At 36.8% G+C, this 20,028-nt stretch overlaps 1 protein-coding gene across 1 annotated transcript in view; it reads left to right on the top strand.

The window, feature by feature from the left end:
• The window catches only part of LOC136833126 (G-protein coupled receptor GRL101-like), a 692,174-nt gene that overhangs the window by 631,420 nt on the left and 40,726 nt on the right, over positions 1–20,028 (top strand). Inside the window, exons 19-21 of the mRNA XM_067094785.1 lie at positions 2,397–2,636; positions 3,920–4,143; positions 4,932–5,094. Of these exons, the coding sequence (XP_066950886.1) occupies positions 2,397–2,636; positions 3,920–4,143; positions 4,932–5,094 (627 nt within the window). The remainder of the gene's footprint in view (positions 1–2,396; positions 2,637–3,919; positions 4,144–4,931; positions 5,095–20,028) is intronic.

Genomic DNA, 20,028 nt, shown 5'->3' with positions numbered 1-20,028 from the left:
GAACGAATGGATGGATTACGGAAACCATTCCGACTATTGACTGTATGTTACGAAAGAATTGCCAGACACTGTCAGCATAGTTTTATTTATAGATTTGTTCCTTATCATATGCATTTAGATTACAGAATTATCAGTATTATTATACCTCTATGTTTTTAGTTTTCTGTAAAAGAAAACTATTGTGCCGGCTTTGTCTGTCCGTCCGCCTTCAGATCTTAAAAACTACTGAGGCTAGAGGGCTGCAAATTGGTATGATGATCATCCACCTTCCAATCATCAAACATACCAAATTGCAGCCCTCTAGCCTTAGTAGTTTTTTTTTTAATTTAATTTAAGGTTAAAGTTAGCCATAACCGTGCATCTGGCAACGATATAGGACAGGCCACCACCGGGCCGTGGTTAAAGATTCATAGGCCGCGAGTCATACAGCGTTATACGGAGACCATCGAAAGATAGATCTATTTTCGGTATCCTTGATTATACGCCGTACAGAAAACTCGACTGCGCTGAGGAAACTTCGGCGCATTTTTTACCTGTTTGTTGTTACCTAAGTTGGGGTGTTGTTAATACGCGCCATTCTGTCTGTTAGCGGGACTGCGATAAACCTGGTGAACTGATTCTAAACATTTATTTATCAAAGATTGTTCCCAGAAGCTATTGGTTACATTTTGATATTGATTCGAGTTAGTATCTAGATTCTAGATCCATGTTTTTTTATCGTTTCTCTGTTATTGTAACGACGGTTTGTGAGAAAAAACATAATCACAGCGTATATTTGGGGTGCTTTGATAATTCGTGAAAGAAAATATGCGTGATAGACTGTTTTGGATGACTTACTGTATATTGAACAACTTTGATTAGGTATGTAATCTCTTATTGCTTTTTGCGGTATTATTATTGCCATGTTATGACTCCGATAACTTGGCTCAAGGTACAAATGTTCGAAATTGCTATTTATATCACTGGAGCACCCTTGCACAAGGGCAAGAATATGTGATACATCTCGTTTTTTATACACCAGTCCGTCAATATTATCTCGAGTTCAGTGCCCTTGCAACTTGGTATCAATCCAATCTGTCCAGTAGTCGAAACATAATCTTACTAGTAACTCAAAGGTATAAATAAAGGAAATGCTATCGATACCAGCGTTGACCTCTCCGAAGTTTTTTTTTTTTTTTCTTTAAGGGATTAGTAATTATATTAGTACTAGTCTGAAGTTACCAAAAGTCATCAGGAATTCTCAGATGTTCGATAGTTCATAATAACATTTCAAGAATTATTGGTTTTTCAGCAACTGGCGTTTATCCTTAAAGAGCTTGCCGTGAGGTGTTACTTTTCCGCGCCATAGGACAGAATTTATTCACCCGCTGACGTTGCTAGTTTCGTGTTCCGACGCTCACCTCACTCCGTGGCCTGCAAATCTTCGGCATCCGTATATTGACGATCAGATGTTCGTGATTGACCGATATTGCTAAGTTTGTAGATCGAGCGTAATGAAAATTATCCGAATTAAAGAAAGATAAATAAATAAAGCTGTTTGAGTAAAAAAAAATCTCATGTTTTTGCTGGATTTAAAAATAAGAAGAGCTTGCAGGAAAAGGTGAAGGGAAACATCGTAGACCCTGAGCTTTCGTCTTTATTTCAAGACCTGATCACAGTAACAGAGAGAAGAAAAAGTACAATTCTGTAACATTACATTTGTCTGGTGAAAAAAATACATACATAAACAAGAGTAAAGATTAACTATCCAATTGCTAGTATTTACAAATTAGGTAATACATCAAACAGCCTACTGTTATGCAGAGTAATTACTATGTTGTCTTACGAGGGAAAAGGCTCTTTTAACTGTTGGTTCTTTAAATATCTCATTCTTCATAACATTATCAACTTTATAGAATCCAGGATTGAGGTTCATATTATTAATTTTATCATTTATACAATGTTGTCGTAGCTTTCCAGTATATCACATGGCCTTCGTCTCTCACGTGAATAAAAATGCCACCAGACTGGTTACCAGGTCGTACATTATAACGATGCTGGGAAATCCTTGTGGGCTGTTTGATGTAGTACCTAATTTGTAAATCCTAGAAATTGGATAGTTGATCTTTACTCTGGTTTATGTGTGTATTTTTTTTTTTACCAGACAAATGTAATGTTACAGCATTGTACTTTTTCTCCTCTCTGTTACTGTGATCAGGTCTTGAGATAAAGACGAAAGCTCAGGGTCTACGATCTTTCCCTTCACCTTTTCCTGTGAGCGCTTCTTATATTTATATGCCACGGGACCATTGTGGTATTGGATGAAGCTGGATTATATAAATTTTTTTCGTTCTGACACAAACTCATATATTGCCTTGACAAAATGGCGCTTATATATTACGGATATTTATTGACAGTTATAACTGTGGATCGACTGATGGTCATCAAGTTCCCCTTCGGTGTCCGTCGCCTGGGTGGAGGTGTCACGAAACAGGTGATGGGCGGGGTGTGGGTGTTGGTGACCCTGTTGGCCGCCCTTCCACTGACATACCTCGACTATTTCAAGAACTTCTACGGGAGGTCGGGGGTCTGCCTCGCTCTCCACATCACCAACGAGAAGCCCAATGGGTGGGAGTATGCAGTCTTCATTTTCCTTGGTGAGGATATCCAATGTCCTCGAATTGATTTTTATATCTATATTTTAAATTATTTTTACATGTTTTTGTGTATAAAATATTCCACATTATAGAAAAAAATTACCGAGCAGTTAAGTTTTGGATGTTCTGAGACCCAAGAAAGCACTGCTGTGTAACTCGTTATCCCCTGTGTGGAATGCCTTGTGCAAATTTGATATATAGTATCTATTAAAGGCCTTCTCGATGTATTTCGAAATATTGTTGTGCATTTCACGTAATGTCTATCGAAACAAATCCTGTTTTTCTTGCCAGTCAAATCGTTTACATGAAATGCTCGTGTTTACAACGGGAAATTTCATGTATTTATAAAGATACAAGAACACACAAAAACCCGAACGTATTTTCGTCTCTGTCTAGACGGCCTGTGATTAGGTTGCAGCTCATCATCTATTGTGATTATTGAATAGCTTTTGTTCACAACAGCAAAGAATAAGTCCCTATTCAAAAGGTAAATTCTTACTGAGCCAGTTCAGGGCCATTCAACCTCAGGGAAGATATCACTATCTGAGTATTCTGCTGCAGTGAATTACAGCAAGCAAGCAAGAACTTTTTTTATATAAGTCACTGAGATTCGTGTTAACCCGCCTCCTCGTATGTGTATATCGCTTCCTTCTTGCAGAGATGAATGAAGGGCAGAGGCATATCTCACGGAAAATTGCTTTTGCAACATTTACGAATAAAATTTGTGAAAATCTTCTAACTTTTTTCTTGACAAGTTGGTAGTTGGAGCAAATGGCTTGAGCATCAAAGACTTGGCATTGAAACAAACTTCTTTCTCATGGCTAATCTTCAGGGATTTGCCGCTCTTATCCAGTTCTTTTACATTTATTTATAGAATAAATCTTTGTCATATAACTTCAGATAAGTTTGGCTTTTATTGCGTTATAATAGGGGAGTAAGTTTGCTGGTTGTTCTTTGTACAAAATATCTTTCATCACATCATTTTTTTATAAAAAAAAATTCTGTTGTATATACAAAGGCCATCCATCATGAACATGAAAATAGTTGGTAAGATTCGAACAAACACACAGTACTTTATCTTTGCTGAAATAACAGAAGACAAAACTATTTAATGCATTAGAAGGATGTTTGTATGTGAAATAAATCGTTGTATTAGTAACAAGTCTCAGAAAATGTGGGCATGGGAATTAATCTGCACATTGCATTCAGTAGACAGATTACTAACTGAACTGTTTCAGTCCATGAGATATTTCTAGTATAATTGTTATATTTTTCTTCGACAGTATTAAACTTGCTGAGCTTTAGTGTGATCGCAGTGAGTTACGCCCTCATGTACGCTGTTGCTCGTGAAACGCGAACAGCCGTGGGCAGCGGTCCTGAGGCACGCCCTAGTGAGAGCGGTATGGCCACTAGGATGACTCTCATTGTAGCCACCGATGCTGCTTGCTGGCTCCCCATCATCTTCCTGGGAATCGCCTCTCTCTGTGGTGCAGCTGTGCCTCCCAAGGTATGAGGATAGGGCTGTATGCTGTATTTCTCAAGTGCGTAGTGTTGGAAAAAAGGAAGTTTTACGTTACTAGCCAGTACATTCTTTGATGGCTGAATTAATTTTTTATTTAAACGCCTGTGAGCCACACGAAAAATGTGGAAAACATAAAAACCATAATGATTAAAAAAAGCAGCGGTTGAAGATATTGTAATTGTACAACATTTTATTTAAAATCTGTTTTTTTTTTTATTTAATAAGTTAAGTCTGACAGACAGATGACTCATTCGAAATTTTTATTGTGATTGGTATGAAGATTCATAGGTTCAAAATTTCTTTGCTCTTCAAAAATAATCAATCAAAAGGTCCATGGAAATGGTGGTGGCAGACATGGTAGTAGTTCTAGAGAATATTTGCCTTAATGGTATCCACTGAATAGCAGGGCAGCGAGCTTAAAAATTTGATATGCCATTCAAAATGACATTGATTTAAATAGAAGATCGAGACTCAAGTCCCGATCGTAGGTGCGTTACATATCGTAACGAAGCTTGAATCATTGTGTCTCCATTCTTCGTAACTACACAAGGGTCTCTGGGTTTGGGCTGAACCGCGCTAAGTCTGAACTTGTTCATTACTCTTAGACTGTTGTTGTTACATCTACACAAAAGTGGAGATCCGGTTCTGTGTATATATATACTGTATAATGTGGATGCAATTTCGCTAGTATACGATTATAGTTGCTTGGTGTTATATTTTGATAAGATAAAATTTCCCAAATAGGGATCCCTCTACTACCAACTCTTCCTCAGGTATTCTCATGGATAGCCGTCTTCGTCCTCCCTTTGAACGCAGCTGTTAATCCTGTCTTGTATACATTATCGACTGCGCCTGTTCGCAAGCGCTTGAAGAGTCTCCGGCAGAGATTCTGCGCCATGTGGGGACACCAGTCGAGGTCAGCTCCAGCTCGGTCAGGTCAGAGGCTTTTAGGTCATTCGTAGTGGTAACCTTGCTTAGAATAACTGCTTGTGCATGTTTGTTCATATTTATTTTTCCGTTCGCTACTTCGTGCGTGAACATTCAGCTAAAAATATCGTTAACGGCATCAAATCACTATTTTTCGAGTCAGTCGCGGCATCAAAACTTTTTTCTTGTCAATCGGCAAAAACAGCTGCTTGCTAATTGCTAACTGCTACGTGGTTTTGTTGCATTATGCTTTGTCAGGTCCTTTTATGGAAACGTATAGGCGGTGTTAAAATCAGTTATGCATTTGTAATAAATGTCGCTTGCAAAAATCCAACAGTTTAACCGTTACAGATAACATCTTGTGTCCATGATCACTATCGAGTCGGTCCTATTTTATTATATCATTTACTGAACATTTCCATAAGCGTGAAAAATATGAATTGTAATGCAACCTTGATTTGAAACAAAAAGACTTTGTGCGGAAATTTTATATCTACACTCATTAAATATCTCGAGTGCAAATTGATTGTGTAAGACAATTATTGGCCAATAACTTCGTATTTCCAGCCTGAGCGCAATAAACTTCAACGACGACGATGTCATTTCTGCTACGTGCATCTATCTGCGACCCTGAAATGTCTTTATTTCACAGTCAAGGTTTAAGCCAAATTATACACACTAAGCTTAATATCATATGATTGACAGGTGTAAGATTTGTTAGTAGATGTTTTCGTCGATTGATTGATTTAGCAAATAGTTTTATCCTCCAAATTGTTATAGTATCAGATTAGAAAATAAAAAAGACAGGTGTCATTGCCTCTTCCAACCTAATTATCCCTGAACCAAGGACCATCCATCCACCCACCTGTGGAAAAAATGCTTCCGCAGTTTCACTGCCACTTCATTCTCAACCTACGTAGCATCGTCAACCAATACCACATCGATTTCTCTAGATATGCTACTTCATGCACCTCTTACCTTTTCCTCCCACGTGGAAAGGGTTTTCTTTGAAAATAAGCCTTTGTTTGTAGGTTTTACAGCATGGGATGATATGAAGTTAGTCCGTTGCTTTTTCATATTTTGAAATGATTTCTAATTTACCTAAACAAATAAAGCATGGAATGATGGGAAATTGATAGGGTTTCTGTGTAATGAAAATGTAATTAAACTAGATTTGTCATCATTTGTGAAATTTTAGATAATGAATTTATTCGTATTCTAAAAATTTATTATAAATCCATATTGTGCTGTACAGTACATGCTGTAATGATACATTTAATTTTTGGAGGGTGTTGTTTTTTGATACATTGTTTTCAAGTCATTTAGATAATAGAAATGGTTACAGTCTAATCTACACAAATTACACTTCACGCGGTGCACTGTAGGCATTACTTAAGGTTCTTTGCAGCGTCCCATAGGCCCTTAGCTGCAAGCCCTTTCATTCCTTTTACTGTACCTCCATTCATATTCTCTCTCTTCCATCTTACTTTCCACTCTCTCCTAACAGTTCTTTTATAGTGCAATTGCGAGGATGTCCTCCTGGTACAGCTTGAAAACCTTTTTACTCTCAGTTTCACTTTCAGCGTTGAATGCCCTCTTAGGTCCCAGCGCTTGGTTTTTGGCCCAAATTTTATATTCCAATTCCTGTACCGGATTGCACGATTTATGTTACCTCCTTGTCCATCATCCGAGTAGTGTCTTGTCCCCTCCTCTTGTCGCTCTCGATGTGCCTTTTAAACTCACTGCTTAACCGAGTCGTTACCGCATCATCTTTACTCGACCAACCACTTAAGGTCACTGGAATCAAACTTTTTTCATCAATCTGTTTATACATTTTCATCCATTTTATTCCATGTTACCCACATATTAGTTTTCATTTCAGCAACTTTCATGTGTTTCATGGAAATTCAGCCATACCCCATTTCCACAAAGGAGGCAGGTTTAAAATTTTATCGGTTTAATAAACCTTTCGTACATAACTAATTTTGCCTTCCTACGCCATTATGATTTCCACCATATCTGCAGAGCCGTCAGGAAATAGGATTCAGCTCTCCTTCCATTATATCGGTATCCTTAAAGGTTACCTCTACCATGTGTCAGGTACTGACAACTTCCCGTCGTGCGTGCAACACTGAGCAGTTCATCTTCCTTACTTTCATTTATTACACAAACATACTCTCTTAGGCACTGTTACGTTTTTACGAATATTTTGATTCATTGTTTTCAACTGGTCGCATTGAAGACCGGCCGTTTTTTCCACAAGCATTTAATGATGGTCATTGGCCGGTGAGTGGCATTCTCCGCCTCAGCGCCTGACCGTTGGCCCTAAAGAACATAATTATGTCCACCCACACTTTCTCTCCCGGAAAGTGTTGATCCTGCACCTCATCCTTGCGAGCCTAGTTCGCAGAAACAGAAAAAAGCTGAAATTAGAGATCAAGCTCCTGTCAAGGTGCGATTTACAACGTACTGTAGTTGGGAGACTTCCTGATGTTATCTACAAATTGATCTTACTCGGGTGACACGTGAGTTTGTAATACCCACGGTCCAGACCGTGGCAATACCTGGTCCATGACGACGGTTTGGCTTTATTAACCGAGTGCCCTTTCTGAAGGACTAGGCGCGCATATCCTTTCAGATTGCCGTTGTTGAGAATTTCAACTGTTGTCATTCCAGTGTCCTCAGAGCGAGACTGATTTGAAGTCAAGTGGTATTGTTAATAAATTGAAGAGGCTGGTCGTCTTCTCAAGATCTGTTTTCTTGATAATTGTGTTCTCATTTTTTTTTTTTATCTGGCTATTATCTGATTGTATGACAAATGAGAGGAAACATTTGAAGCAGTGACACGTGAGTCAGCAGTCAAGTTTTTTTCTTTTAAGAGAGAAATTTTTTTTTGTACTTTTAAGAGATTATCATTAATCAGCAAGTTTTCATCGACGGATGATTTCCATTTCAAATTTAATCAGCAAATTATCATCGACGGATGATTTCCATTTCATATTTATCTGGTATTATCAAATCAGAAATTATCATCGACCTTTTATTTTTGACATTGATATTATCATTAATCAGGATGATTTCCATTTCAAGTTTATCATCGACGGATGATTTCCATTTCATATTTATCTGGTATCATTAATCAGCAAATTATCATCGACGGATGATTTATCTGGTATTTTAATCAGCAAATTATCATCGATTTATCTGGTTATCTGGTATTATCATTAATCAGCAAATTATCATCGACGGATGATTTCCATTTCATATTTATCTGGTATTATCATTAATCAGCAAATTATCATCGACGGATGATTTCCATTTCATATTTATCTGGTATTATTTAATCATTATCATCGACGGATGATTTCCATTTCATATTTATCTGGTATTTCATATTTATCTGACGGATGATTTCCATATTATCATTAATCAGCAAATTATCATCGACGGATGATTTCCATTTCATATTTATCTGGTATTATCATTAATCAGCAAATTATCATCGACGGATGATTTCCATTTCATATTTATCCCACAAATGTGCACCAGCATTGTGGGCTCCTTCCTAAACTTGTCATCTTCATGATACATCCAATAAATGCTGGAGAAGCACACTATTTATCTGGTCCCAGTTATCATCGACGGATGATTTCCATTTCTCACCCATTACTTCTGTCATCGAGATGTTCTTACTAAGGATAATTTTAAAAAGGAAAATAATCAGTATTTTCAGGATCCTGTCTTTTATAGTTAAATGTGTGTCACCTGCACACTTTTATCTTTCCTTTTTAACTGCTCACACATCTTACCATTTCATATTTATCTCAAATGTCACCAGACACTCTTCATCTTCATGCATTAAAAGCTAATGTACTCTGAAATACCTCTCTGCAATCAATTTTTTGTATAATCAATTTTCAGGGTAAAAATATAGTTTTATCTTTCCTTTTAACTGACCATCTTACCTCAGAATCTTTCCAAACAGTTACACTCTTGTCACCATTATATAGGCTTTCTGTTCCACCTTTTGCAACTCTCTTGCGACTGCAACAGTCATTTCCATAATCATTCTAATTATGGCCTTCTGAAGCAGCAAGAGTCCACCATACTGGCGCAATGCTAACACCAACAAAAATAAATGTAGATTTTCACTGATCTCACCGACTGGTACACCTATCATCTGTCTATCTGTACACCTTTCTTATATCATCAGCTTTCGTCATCCCTTCAAAATACTTGCTCTATTGTGGAAAAGCTCTGCTTTTTTTTAGATAGTTCTAGTTTTATATCATTTATATATTAAGGTCCCTTTCTTATTAGAACAACTGTTTGTGCTTCATAATATTCAAATGTATATTCTTCACAAATATTCATTCCTGTTTTCGTTCCATTAACCTTTATAGTTATTTTTGTCCTCTTGAATTTTGCTCTATCCTTCCTGCCTTTCTTTGTACCGCAATCCTCTGGCCTTCACAAAAGGTCTCTAGTTTTACCATTTAGCTAGCTAACTACGTAATTCTTCATTTATTTGCTCCTCAGTGCACTAATATTCCCTTCAAAAGAATACCTCCACTTCTATTTTTGGTGCAGGTTACCTGCTTATTGGGCTATGCATTTTCTCCCTGTTATTTTCACCTATTCCCGAAAATAATTTTTCACCGTAACATTCATCTTTGCCGCTCGGATTCAGCGTTCATATCAGCTAAAACCAAGTAAGGATCAGATGAACCTGCAGGTGTTCTATTTATCATTATTTTCATCAATCTCTTGTGCTATCTATTCTGTACTAACGAAGATAGTAAACTCTTCTTTGTTACTTCCCCTTTTCGCAAGTACATACATACGAAATTCAGAAAACTCATGTCAAGTCCTGGCCCTCCAAATCTGACCTTTATGTTCATTCAAGTCACGCATCACAGTTACCTTTTCCCCTTACCTCAATCTTCCGAGATTATGTGAGAAACGTCCTCTTGCATTATCACTGATCTCCATTCCTGAACCTTGCGCCAAACATTACCTTTATTTGACTCTTCAGATAGATTGAATGAGGAACTAATTCGCTTCGTTGCCGGAGAGTTGAAAGTGGAGGCGAAGTATTTTTGTGCCATAGAGAAACCCATGAGTGGTTAAGCCTTGGATCTTAGTTGGCTTTCAAACGATTAAGGTCAAATAAAAAACCCCTATGAAGCAGAGTTTTCGTTGCTGCACAACGAGCTTTCATTCGCCAAAGAATCGTTGGAAACCTATCTCAAGAGATGTATTCTGCCATATATATTCATACATAAATACACACACACACACACACACACACACACATATATATATATATGTATATAAATATATGAATGTTTGTATGAATGTTTATATATTTGTTTAAAAGTGAATTCTTTGTATAATGTTTGTATATTTGTTTGGACCGCTTGAAATCAAACCCAGACAAAAAATTTTGCACACGGCCTCTATGTCACCCGAGAAAGGTTTATAACTCTAAATCAAACGCCCACCCCATGACAGACATATAAACACGGACAAAACAAATGAAATTTTTGTTTTTACGTCACCTTTTCCTTCAAATTTCTGGATTAATTCTCGTTTTTCACCTGACACTCCAGCTTTTTTTCCAGGTGCTGTCAGACGTATGATTTCAGTAAACTCCTCCCACTGCAAACCCTATAATCAGTTTATTGCATCCAAAAAATCCAGATGTGTTAAACTGTATTAGAATTACTTTCATTCAGTCATAAAGCAATGTATTCAAAATATAACTTCTACCACCACACCAGTCAGACCTTGCAATTCTCGCCATGGAAAAAAGTAGTAACAGACCAAATGTTTCTGTGACAGGCTTAACCCCTCATCGAAATTACTGCATTTTTTTCAGCATTTATCTAAAACCAAATGTATCTTAATCATACCCTGCCAATCAAATACAAATTACCTTAAGTACGTTATGGTATTACCATCATATCTAAGTACTTAATCCACGAAAAAAATTAATAGTTACGCGCATAACTTTGCCGGTCAAGAACTAATTCATCACCATCTGCACATGCGTATTAATGCCCCAAATGATTCTGTGGCAAATATACCCCCTCATTAAACAATTACTTAAGACGAAATTACCACATTTTTTTCAGTGTTCATCTTAAGCCAAACATATCTTAAATAAACATTGCCACTGAAATACAAATTCTTAAGTAACTTGAGGTATTACCATCATCATGTCAAAAACGAATCTCCTTCGATTTATTGTGCAGTGAATTTCACTTAACTAATAAAAGGTCTGTCTACTGTTGAAAGGGAGGCACACCCGAGCACAAATAGTAGAAGTATAAGATCTTTGATTTATTGTCTTTGTTCAATGATGTTGTTTAATCTTTTCTCATGGGTTGAACGTAACTTCCTTTCCCCCTTACATCGACAATTTCTATATTAGCAGACTAAATGATTCTGTGACAAAACTACCCCCTCATTAAATAATTACTCGCGACGAAATTACCACATTTTTTTCAGAGTTCATCGTAAGCCAAACGTATCTTAATTATACCTTACAATAAAATACAAATTCTTAAGTACTTTGAGGTATTACCATCATCATATCTAAGTACTTAACCCACTAAAAAATCACCATACATCTACAATTTCTAATTTACTGTTCAGACCGGCCTACACTTTACCTCAGAAACGCCAAAGGAAACCGAAACGCGTTCGTTAACATGCACAGGAAACCAAAAACAGTTGCAGCTCTTTTTACAGTGTCTAAAATTACCATCGTGATAACAGTTTAATAAATATATAGACAACGGACACTGTACTTTAATAACTTATGGATATTCTGAAGCTGTTTGTCAAAATGACAAACTACCATCTAGGTGTTATCTTCCCTTCACCCTCCCCTCCCCCTTCCCCCTTCCAGTTCTCCGTTCCCTTCCCTTTTCCCTTCTTTTTCCCTCCTCCTTCCTTCCCCTACCCCTATCCCTTCCTTCTCCCTTCCCCTCCCCTTTCCTTTTCCCTTCTTTTTCCCTCCTCCTTCCTTCCCTCCCCCCTACCCCTATCCCTTCCTCCTCCTTTCCCCTCCCCTTCCCTCCCCTTCCATTCACCCCATCCTCCTCCCCTCCCGTCCACCTTCCCCTTCCCCCCCCACATTTCCCCTCCCCTCCCCTCCACATTCCCCTCCTATATCTTCTCGTTTCTTTCCCTTTCCCCTTCCATATTTCCTCCCCTCCCTCTCCCCTACCCTCCCACTGCGCTTAGGCTGCTATTCAGGGTTTTAGCGGGCCTACCTGTAGGTTGTTACTCAGATTTTTTCCAGACAGAGCTGGGTTGGTCAACTAATATATATATATATATATATATATATATATATATATATATATATATATATATATATATGTATACATATATATATACATATATATATATATATATATATATATATATATATATAATATATATATATATATATATATAATATATATATATATATATGTGTGTGTGTGCATATATGCATGTATGTACTGTATGTATAATCTGAGAGCTCATCTAAACATTAAAACTAGAGACAAGTTAAGGCTACTCAGAAATAATAATAAATGACGCTCTTTCAGCTCTTAATGAAGCTTATCAGTTTCTAATAGCTAGTACCCGAAACCGACTAATTGTAAACACCCCCCTCCCTCACTCCAACTCTCACAAACACACACACACACACAGAAAATATATATGTCGTGAATATTCGTGAACGTGACGTCATTTTTGTTCCTCAACCGATTTGTAATTCCTCATCTTATCCTGAAAACAGATAATGACCGCCGCAGTGTTACCGTAATATGACGCAGTGTGGGAAAATCTGTATAATTTTCAGTAATTATCGAAGGATTTCCGAGAAGTTCTAGTTTTCTGCTATTCACACAGCTATTTAGATAACTATTATCCAGCTTGTAATGATTTCGCTACGTGCAAACACATCAGGCCCACTCTCTCTCTCTCTCGCTCTTTCTCTCTCTTTATATAATATATATATATATATATATATATATATATATATATATATATATATATATATGTGTGTGTGTGTGTGTGTGTGTGTGTGTGTAATTTATACATATATACATATATACATACATACAGCATTTAACCGTTTAATAGTATCTCCCATGAAATGGTCCTGATGTTTTATCGTTTTGTCCGATCATGATCTGCCCATCCTTAATTGTATATTATCGTAAACGCAGTGAATGCCGTAGAAGTAAAATACTGTAAAAATGCGGAGTCATGTACACTCGGCAAGAAAAGTGAAGATACAGTTTTCTTTAGATTTCGTTCATCGAATTTTGATTTTTTTCTTACAGAAAACACATAATCTCGCGAAATTTACTCTAGAATATGAAAATACAAGGCAAATTATATGATATATGTTAAATCTGCAAAACAAAAACTTTCAGATACTTAAAAACACCATGCATGTCCGAAGTAATCAGAATTTCTCAGATGACTTCGTTGATAGAGATCTAAAAGATAGTGTGGGGATATCTCGATGTAGTACTGTTTATCAGAACGGCAATATTTACTCGTTTTCCGTTATGAACAGGCTTATTATTGCATCATCATACTAGGTAATGATAATTTCTTTAATTTTTACAGATTCATATTTGTATTTCACGGTGTTAAAGATCAGCTGGAATTAATGGCAGTAAATGTTGTGAGAGCTAGGGCAGGTTGGCCCAATCTATTTAAATCCGCAAGAGCGTTCTCTATGATGTGCGGAGTACCGCGATAACTTCGGGGGAAAACACAAGTAACTGGATGTTTCTTAACGTTGCCATAGTCACTCTCTCTCTCTTCTCTCTCTCTCTCTAAAACATACTGTACAAATATAGTATCGCTCAATCTCTAAAGGAAAAAAAAAATGAAATGAGTAGCTCTACATGTAGGCCTAGGCTTACACAACAGCAACTGTCTCTCTCTCTCCATTGCTAAAACATACTATACAAATATAGTATCGCTCAATCTCTAAAAAAAAATAATGAAATGAGTAGTCTACATATAGGCCTAGGCTTACACAACAGCAAGTCTCTCTCTCTCTCTCTCTCTCTCTCTCTCTCTCTCTCTCTCTCTCTCTTCCATAACATTGCATTCGTTCCTTTATTGTTCCCCAAGTTTTTCGTTGGACATAGCTCAAATTTAACTCTTGATTTCATTATGGAAGATCGCGTTTCCGATTATGCAAGCATTCCGTTCATTGTGGTGTCATAAATTCATATGTGCAAGGCTACTTCGTAGGTTATGTGGAAAAATGTTTCTTTTGCTCAGAACTGTCGCTGCAAATTACAACTTGAACGAATACTGTAAAGCTTACTACTGCATTTAAGTATCAATGATTTCAGAACCGTGGAATATGATTGAAAGTTATAGGTCAAGCAAAAAACAAACACAATAAGACTGAAGCTCCTCCCCTTTCTAAAGTTGCCAGATGTCTCATTAATTAGCAATATATGTCCGAAGATTTAAAAAAACTGTATCCTCACTTTTCTTGCCGAGTGTACATGAGCAACCCTACCTGAAATGTCTGAAGTGTAGTTGTGCAGGAGATCTTCAGACTTGAAAAACAAATTTGGGCCAGTTTTATCCTAAAGTCGTTTTCGAGATTTTCATGGCACGGTTTTATAGCAAACGAACAGTGAGAGTGAGATGCTGAAGTTGAAAGAGGCCTTGAAGAGTCCACTAAAAGAGGAGATTCTTTGAATGACTTAATCCGTGACGGAGACCCCTTAAGAAAAATCAGAAACATCGAGTAGAAGGAAGATTGAGAATAAAAAAAGGTTCAAACGCCGGGAAAATAGAGTTTACTACTAAAAAAACAAGTTGAAGGTAGGGTTGTTTATTTACTTTTAGAGTTTTCACTGGGGGAGATTTCTTGAGGAAATATTGAAATAATGAAGCAAATAGTAATAAATAAAGCCTTTGGGAGAAAGCTTAAAAAAGTGATGATGCTTTTCTTTGAGCAAAAAAATATTTTTCCCAAATATATTTTGAAATTACTTTACAAGAATAAGAGAAATCTGTGCACAAACTATAATTAAATATTTTTCCAATCACATGAATAATACCGGAATATAGTCGATTTGCCAACCCTATGTTCCCTATAGATGACTCTGCACCCTTCCTGTAGCAGCAGTACTCATCAGTAAGGCATTGGAGGGACTGGACTAAGTTCAGACTGTAAGATGTCAGGTACTTCCATGCTACTCTGCTGATCCACAACCTTCATTGACTGGACCTTCTTTTTTTTTTATTACATTATTGAAGTCACTCAAGTAATCAGAAAATTCCTTCTCTGCTTACTCCCAATAGCCAGAGCATCATGTATGCGCATACATGTGTCAGCTTGTGTTGGAATCCTCTCATCTCGTCATCCAGTTTTCTCATTCTTTCTCCTTCCTTCTTGTACTTGTCCTTGTCATATTCATCACGATGCTTTTCTTTCCCATTTCCATGATGCATATCTTCCATGGCAATGTCAGAGTGGATGCATTTACTGAAACTGTTGACCCACACAGCCACTTGCTCAGAGCTTGTTGTGATCCCCTTTGCTTGTGGCAGAGATCTTCACTCCCAGGGTTTTGAATATTTGTAACTCACTATTGGCATTATATAGACTGAAAGGACACTTCTCTTTTCAGCAAACATGTCTACTGTTAATAGGACGAACCCCTACATGCTGATCAAACTAGTTCGTCATATTCTAAAGACAGAAAAATGGTTGTTAACTAAAGTCAAAAATTGGCAGTTAGAAGCCATGAGTTTCTAGTTGCAGAATCGCAATTTCAAACATGCAAATTAACATTCAGTCCATTCAGGCAATCAATTTGGCACTTGATTTGATTCACCTTCACCATGTATTTCAAAATTAAGCTCAGAAATTGCCCCAGAACCATTGAAAACCCCAGAAAAGGGCACTAGATGACCAATTAGGATTATTAAAAAGTTCAGTTGAAAACTGCTCGTAATCCAAGATAATGGTAGCCACCATCTTGGTTTCTAATAAATGCTCAGTACTATTGAAGTAGCATCAAAGCTATTTTGAATTCCCCACATAAGTAGAACATATTTCTGCAATAACAGTTTACGGCAGTTAACATTGCAGGGTCAGCATTTTGGTAACTCGACTAATGTATACCGTACTTCAGTGATCATACGCTCAAAATCATGTGCAGCCCTAACGATTATTCAGAGAGCGTTGTCTTGACCAATTCAGATGATCAGTGATGGCATCAGATTTGTGTCACTCCTACATCCTTGCCTTCCGTCCTTACCTCCATGCGCTTTCCCATTCCTTATTTCTCCTCTTATTTTCCCCTTCCTTTCAGTCTCCATCTCCATGCCATTTTTTATCAGTGGTAACAGTGGAAGGACGATTAAAGCAAAGCCATTAAAATAGGCTCGAACAGACGTGTATTATTTTATGATAGCCATTTGCTTTTTATGTCCCTTCGAAATACCAGTGCTATCGGTTTGCAGATGCCCTTTTTTCCAATATATTTCTCAGATTTATATTTGTTATTATTGCTGTTATGTTGTAAAGCTAATGTTTTAACACAAAACAAGACTGAAAACTCATGAATTTGCCTAATGGAGTATATATTGTTTTTGTCCGTTGGTGAAAAGTTTGGATAAAACACTAATGGGCGATAAAAGTATCAATTAAAACATAAAATCAGTGACGTAAATAAAAGCGGTAACATTTTAAATGAAAGCGCCTGAAAATGAGTACTTACATGAAGAATAAATAAAAAATGCTGTGATGAGTCTCCCCATAATCTTAAGTAATGGCAGCGTTTCCTCATAATGTTAAGTATATATTTCCTCTGCCATCTTTATAGGGGTAATTCCTTTTCCAGAACTAACATGGCTTCTTGTGTACAAGAAGCCATGACTTTCCCTTTACAAGTAGAGGAATGGCAATGGAAGAAGTGTGTACATTTTTTTCATGCTGTGCCAGAAAAACCGTGTCACTGAAGTGTTATAAATACTAATACCCCTCATAAAATCTTACTTTAGTGATTTTAATGAAAAATGATATATAAATTGCTTTTATTAATTTTTGTCGAATGTGCGTACCCACGGAACTTTTTTTCTTTCACTGCCCTCTCGGCAGATTTCTCATTTGTGTTGCAGTAGTGGAGCGCTGTTCCGCAGTAAATCGCAACACTCCTGTGATGCTGAGCACGATCACAGACATTCCAGTAAAAGTGGAAATACGTGTTGCCTTCCTCAGAAAGGTTTTGATGTTTCCCCTTTGCGTATTCCTTATGACTGGGTTTCCATTTCTCTAGCTAAATTGTATATTATTCTATCGAAGAAAATTGGATTTATGGCAAGTTGAATGATGGGCTTAGTTTTTACAATTTATAAATGTTTTCAAAATTCACTTTATCTGTTTTCTATATTTACATATCAATTTAGGAAAGAAAGTAACTCTCTGGTCTTGATAATTTTTGTGTCTGTTTGTATGTATTAATGCTGACTCTCAAACGTTTTTTATTTTTAAACCATATTGAATTCACCTGAAGAAAAATTCATTAGTTAAAATCATTTACCCCCTGGAATTCTTTTTTATCTTGAAATTCACCGGTTACTTACTTGATGTGTGAAGAATGAAACTGAAGTCATGTGAAATGTAATATATTTGGAAGCAATTATAATACAGAATAAGGAATCTAAAATAATGTTCCAAGTGATGACTGTCTTGAAATTATGAATTTGTTGATTAATAGCAAAACCTTGAATGGATGTATTAACAGGGAGATGGGCAAGAGAGGATGATGGAGCTTGAATATGAGAATAGAAATGTTGCTCAAACGGTAACAGAAAATGACCTTTTATCCAATTTAATCCGATGAAAATTCGGATTGTGACTCCATTCACAAGTCGATTTGTTTGATCAGTCGATGATTCTTTTACTTTTGTAGCATGATGGATTTTGGCTTGGGGTTTATGTTGAGTCCCAATGCTATCAATTCCATATGAGTCGGACTGCCAACAAGGAGGATTTATAGTCGGATCAGACAAGGATTGTTTAGGGGAAGCCTATATCGTTTCGTCGATGAGATTGACGGTTACCGCACATCCATAAATATAAGAAGCATAGAGATGGAATCTCTCTCTCTCTCTCTCTCTCTCTCTCTCTCTCTCTCTCTCTCTCTCTCTCTCTCAAAAATAAAAATTGTTAGTCTGTATTGATGAAAGGGTTAAGAACTGAGGATGGGAGCTCTAAAATAGTCGGTGAGCCAAAATTTTATGCTAGTGAAAAACTGACTCCCATTGCGTTATGCATAACAAACACCTTACAACTGGAGAATCGGTATCGTGTGGAATAGAATTGAAAACCGATAACGCGTTTTCTCAGTATGAAAGACAGATGTCAATCATCAACTGAGAAAATTTTTTTTGTCAATTTTTATTTATTCCTCTGCTGTGTCACCTAACAATGCTACTAGATTTACTCATTGTGGTACGGAAGGAGGTTTGAAGAGAGAGAGAGAATGAAAGATAATTAATTAAGAAAGGAACGGGGTTGGAATTGAAGGAAGAAAATTGGAGGAGAAGGGAATATCAGTAAGGAAGCCCAGGAAGGAACGTTGAAAATAGCTGATTTTTGGTTGAGAAAGTGATGAAAGGAAGGTCGGTGGACTGAAAGAGAAGGAAAGAAGATGGATTAGGGGAGGGAAGGAGAATGAGCCAAGAAGAGAAAATTATGGTGATAACGTTACCCCATAACCATGAGTTAGGTAGAGGGCATGGTCAAAGACGTTAGGAATCACAGAACGTCAATAAGGATGGTGGTGATTTTGTGCAAGATTATCCAAGTATGTCAGCTTAATTACAGGGGAACAGTGGAACATTGGGTATAAATACGGACCGGTTTTGCTTTTAGTTTTCTAATACATCTTTAAGAAGACTTATACTTAGTGGTAGAAATTTACAATATATAAGGTATAGCGACAGTGCAAACGAACATACAGACAGTTGGAAAAATATTTTCATCTGATAAGTAGAAAAATAGATGGAAGGACAATAAAATCATTAGCGATCGAGGTCACTGCTCCATTTACAAGTCTTGTTTTGCCTTTGTTGTAGGACCAGACAAAGTACTTTCCTCAGATTCCATGCATTGCACATATTTCTTCTGAAGCAAATGGATCAAGTTTTACTTTAGGTAGGTGGTGTTCACATTCTTTCAAAGGCTTTCCTTTTTAAAACGATCCTATAATATTTCTTTCTGGTATATCTGTTAGATATATTTTCCAAGGGCACTTTATGTGAATTGATTTAGATATGTGTAAAAGAATGTAAATTTGAACTCTACGGGAAATTTTACTTTCAAAATTTTCGAATGGCCATGAGTAACCATTATCTCCATTTTAAGCAGTTTGTATATGGAATTCTTGGAATGTTTGAGAGTGTATTGAACAAGATAACTCCACTAAGGACGGCTTAATTTGTATTTAGCTAGGAAACTAAAATGTAAATACTTTCTTTGGTAAATTAATTGAATATATCCCATTGGTGAAATTCACTGTTTGGATTGCTTATTACACATAGGCAGTAATGAGTTTGGGTTTGAGTATACAATAGTGCTTACAGAAATCCTACTAGTATCTCTGCCTATGTATCTTTGTATTCTGGCCAAACCAATAGATTAAAGAAATCGGTTTTCACATCTGGTTTTAAGACCTCTATGTATATGCAGTCCTGAGAATGATGATAGATATACAGTAAATAACAATACAGACCAGAAATTAGAATGTTCTGTTTTCATTAGACAGTGCATTAAGAAAGGCAACAGAGACGCTTAGAACACAAAAAACTCAAGAGAGGGGTTAATGTAACACTCAAGAACAACAAGGAACTCTCCCAACGGTACTAAAGGATGTACAGTTG

The sequence above is a fragment of the Macrobrachium rosenbergii genome, chromosome 51 (genome assembly GCF_040412425.1).
Source record: "Macrobrachium rosenbergii isolate ZJJX-2024 chromosome 51, ASM4041242v1, whole genome shotgun sequence".
Lineage (NCBI taxonomy): Eukaryota > Metazoa > Arthropoda > Malacostraca > Decapoda > Palaemonidae > Macrobrachium > Macrobrachium rosenbergii.
Note: the sequence above shows the minus strand (reverse complement) of the source record. Positions and strands in the feature narration are given on the sequence as shown.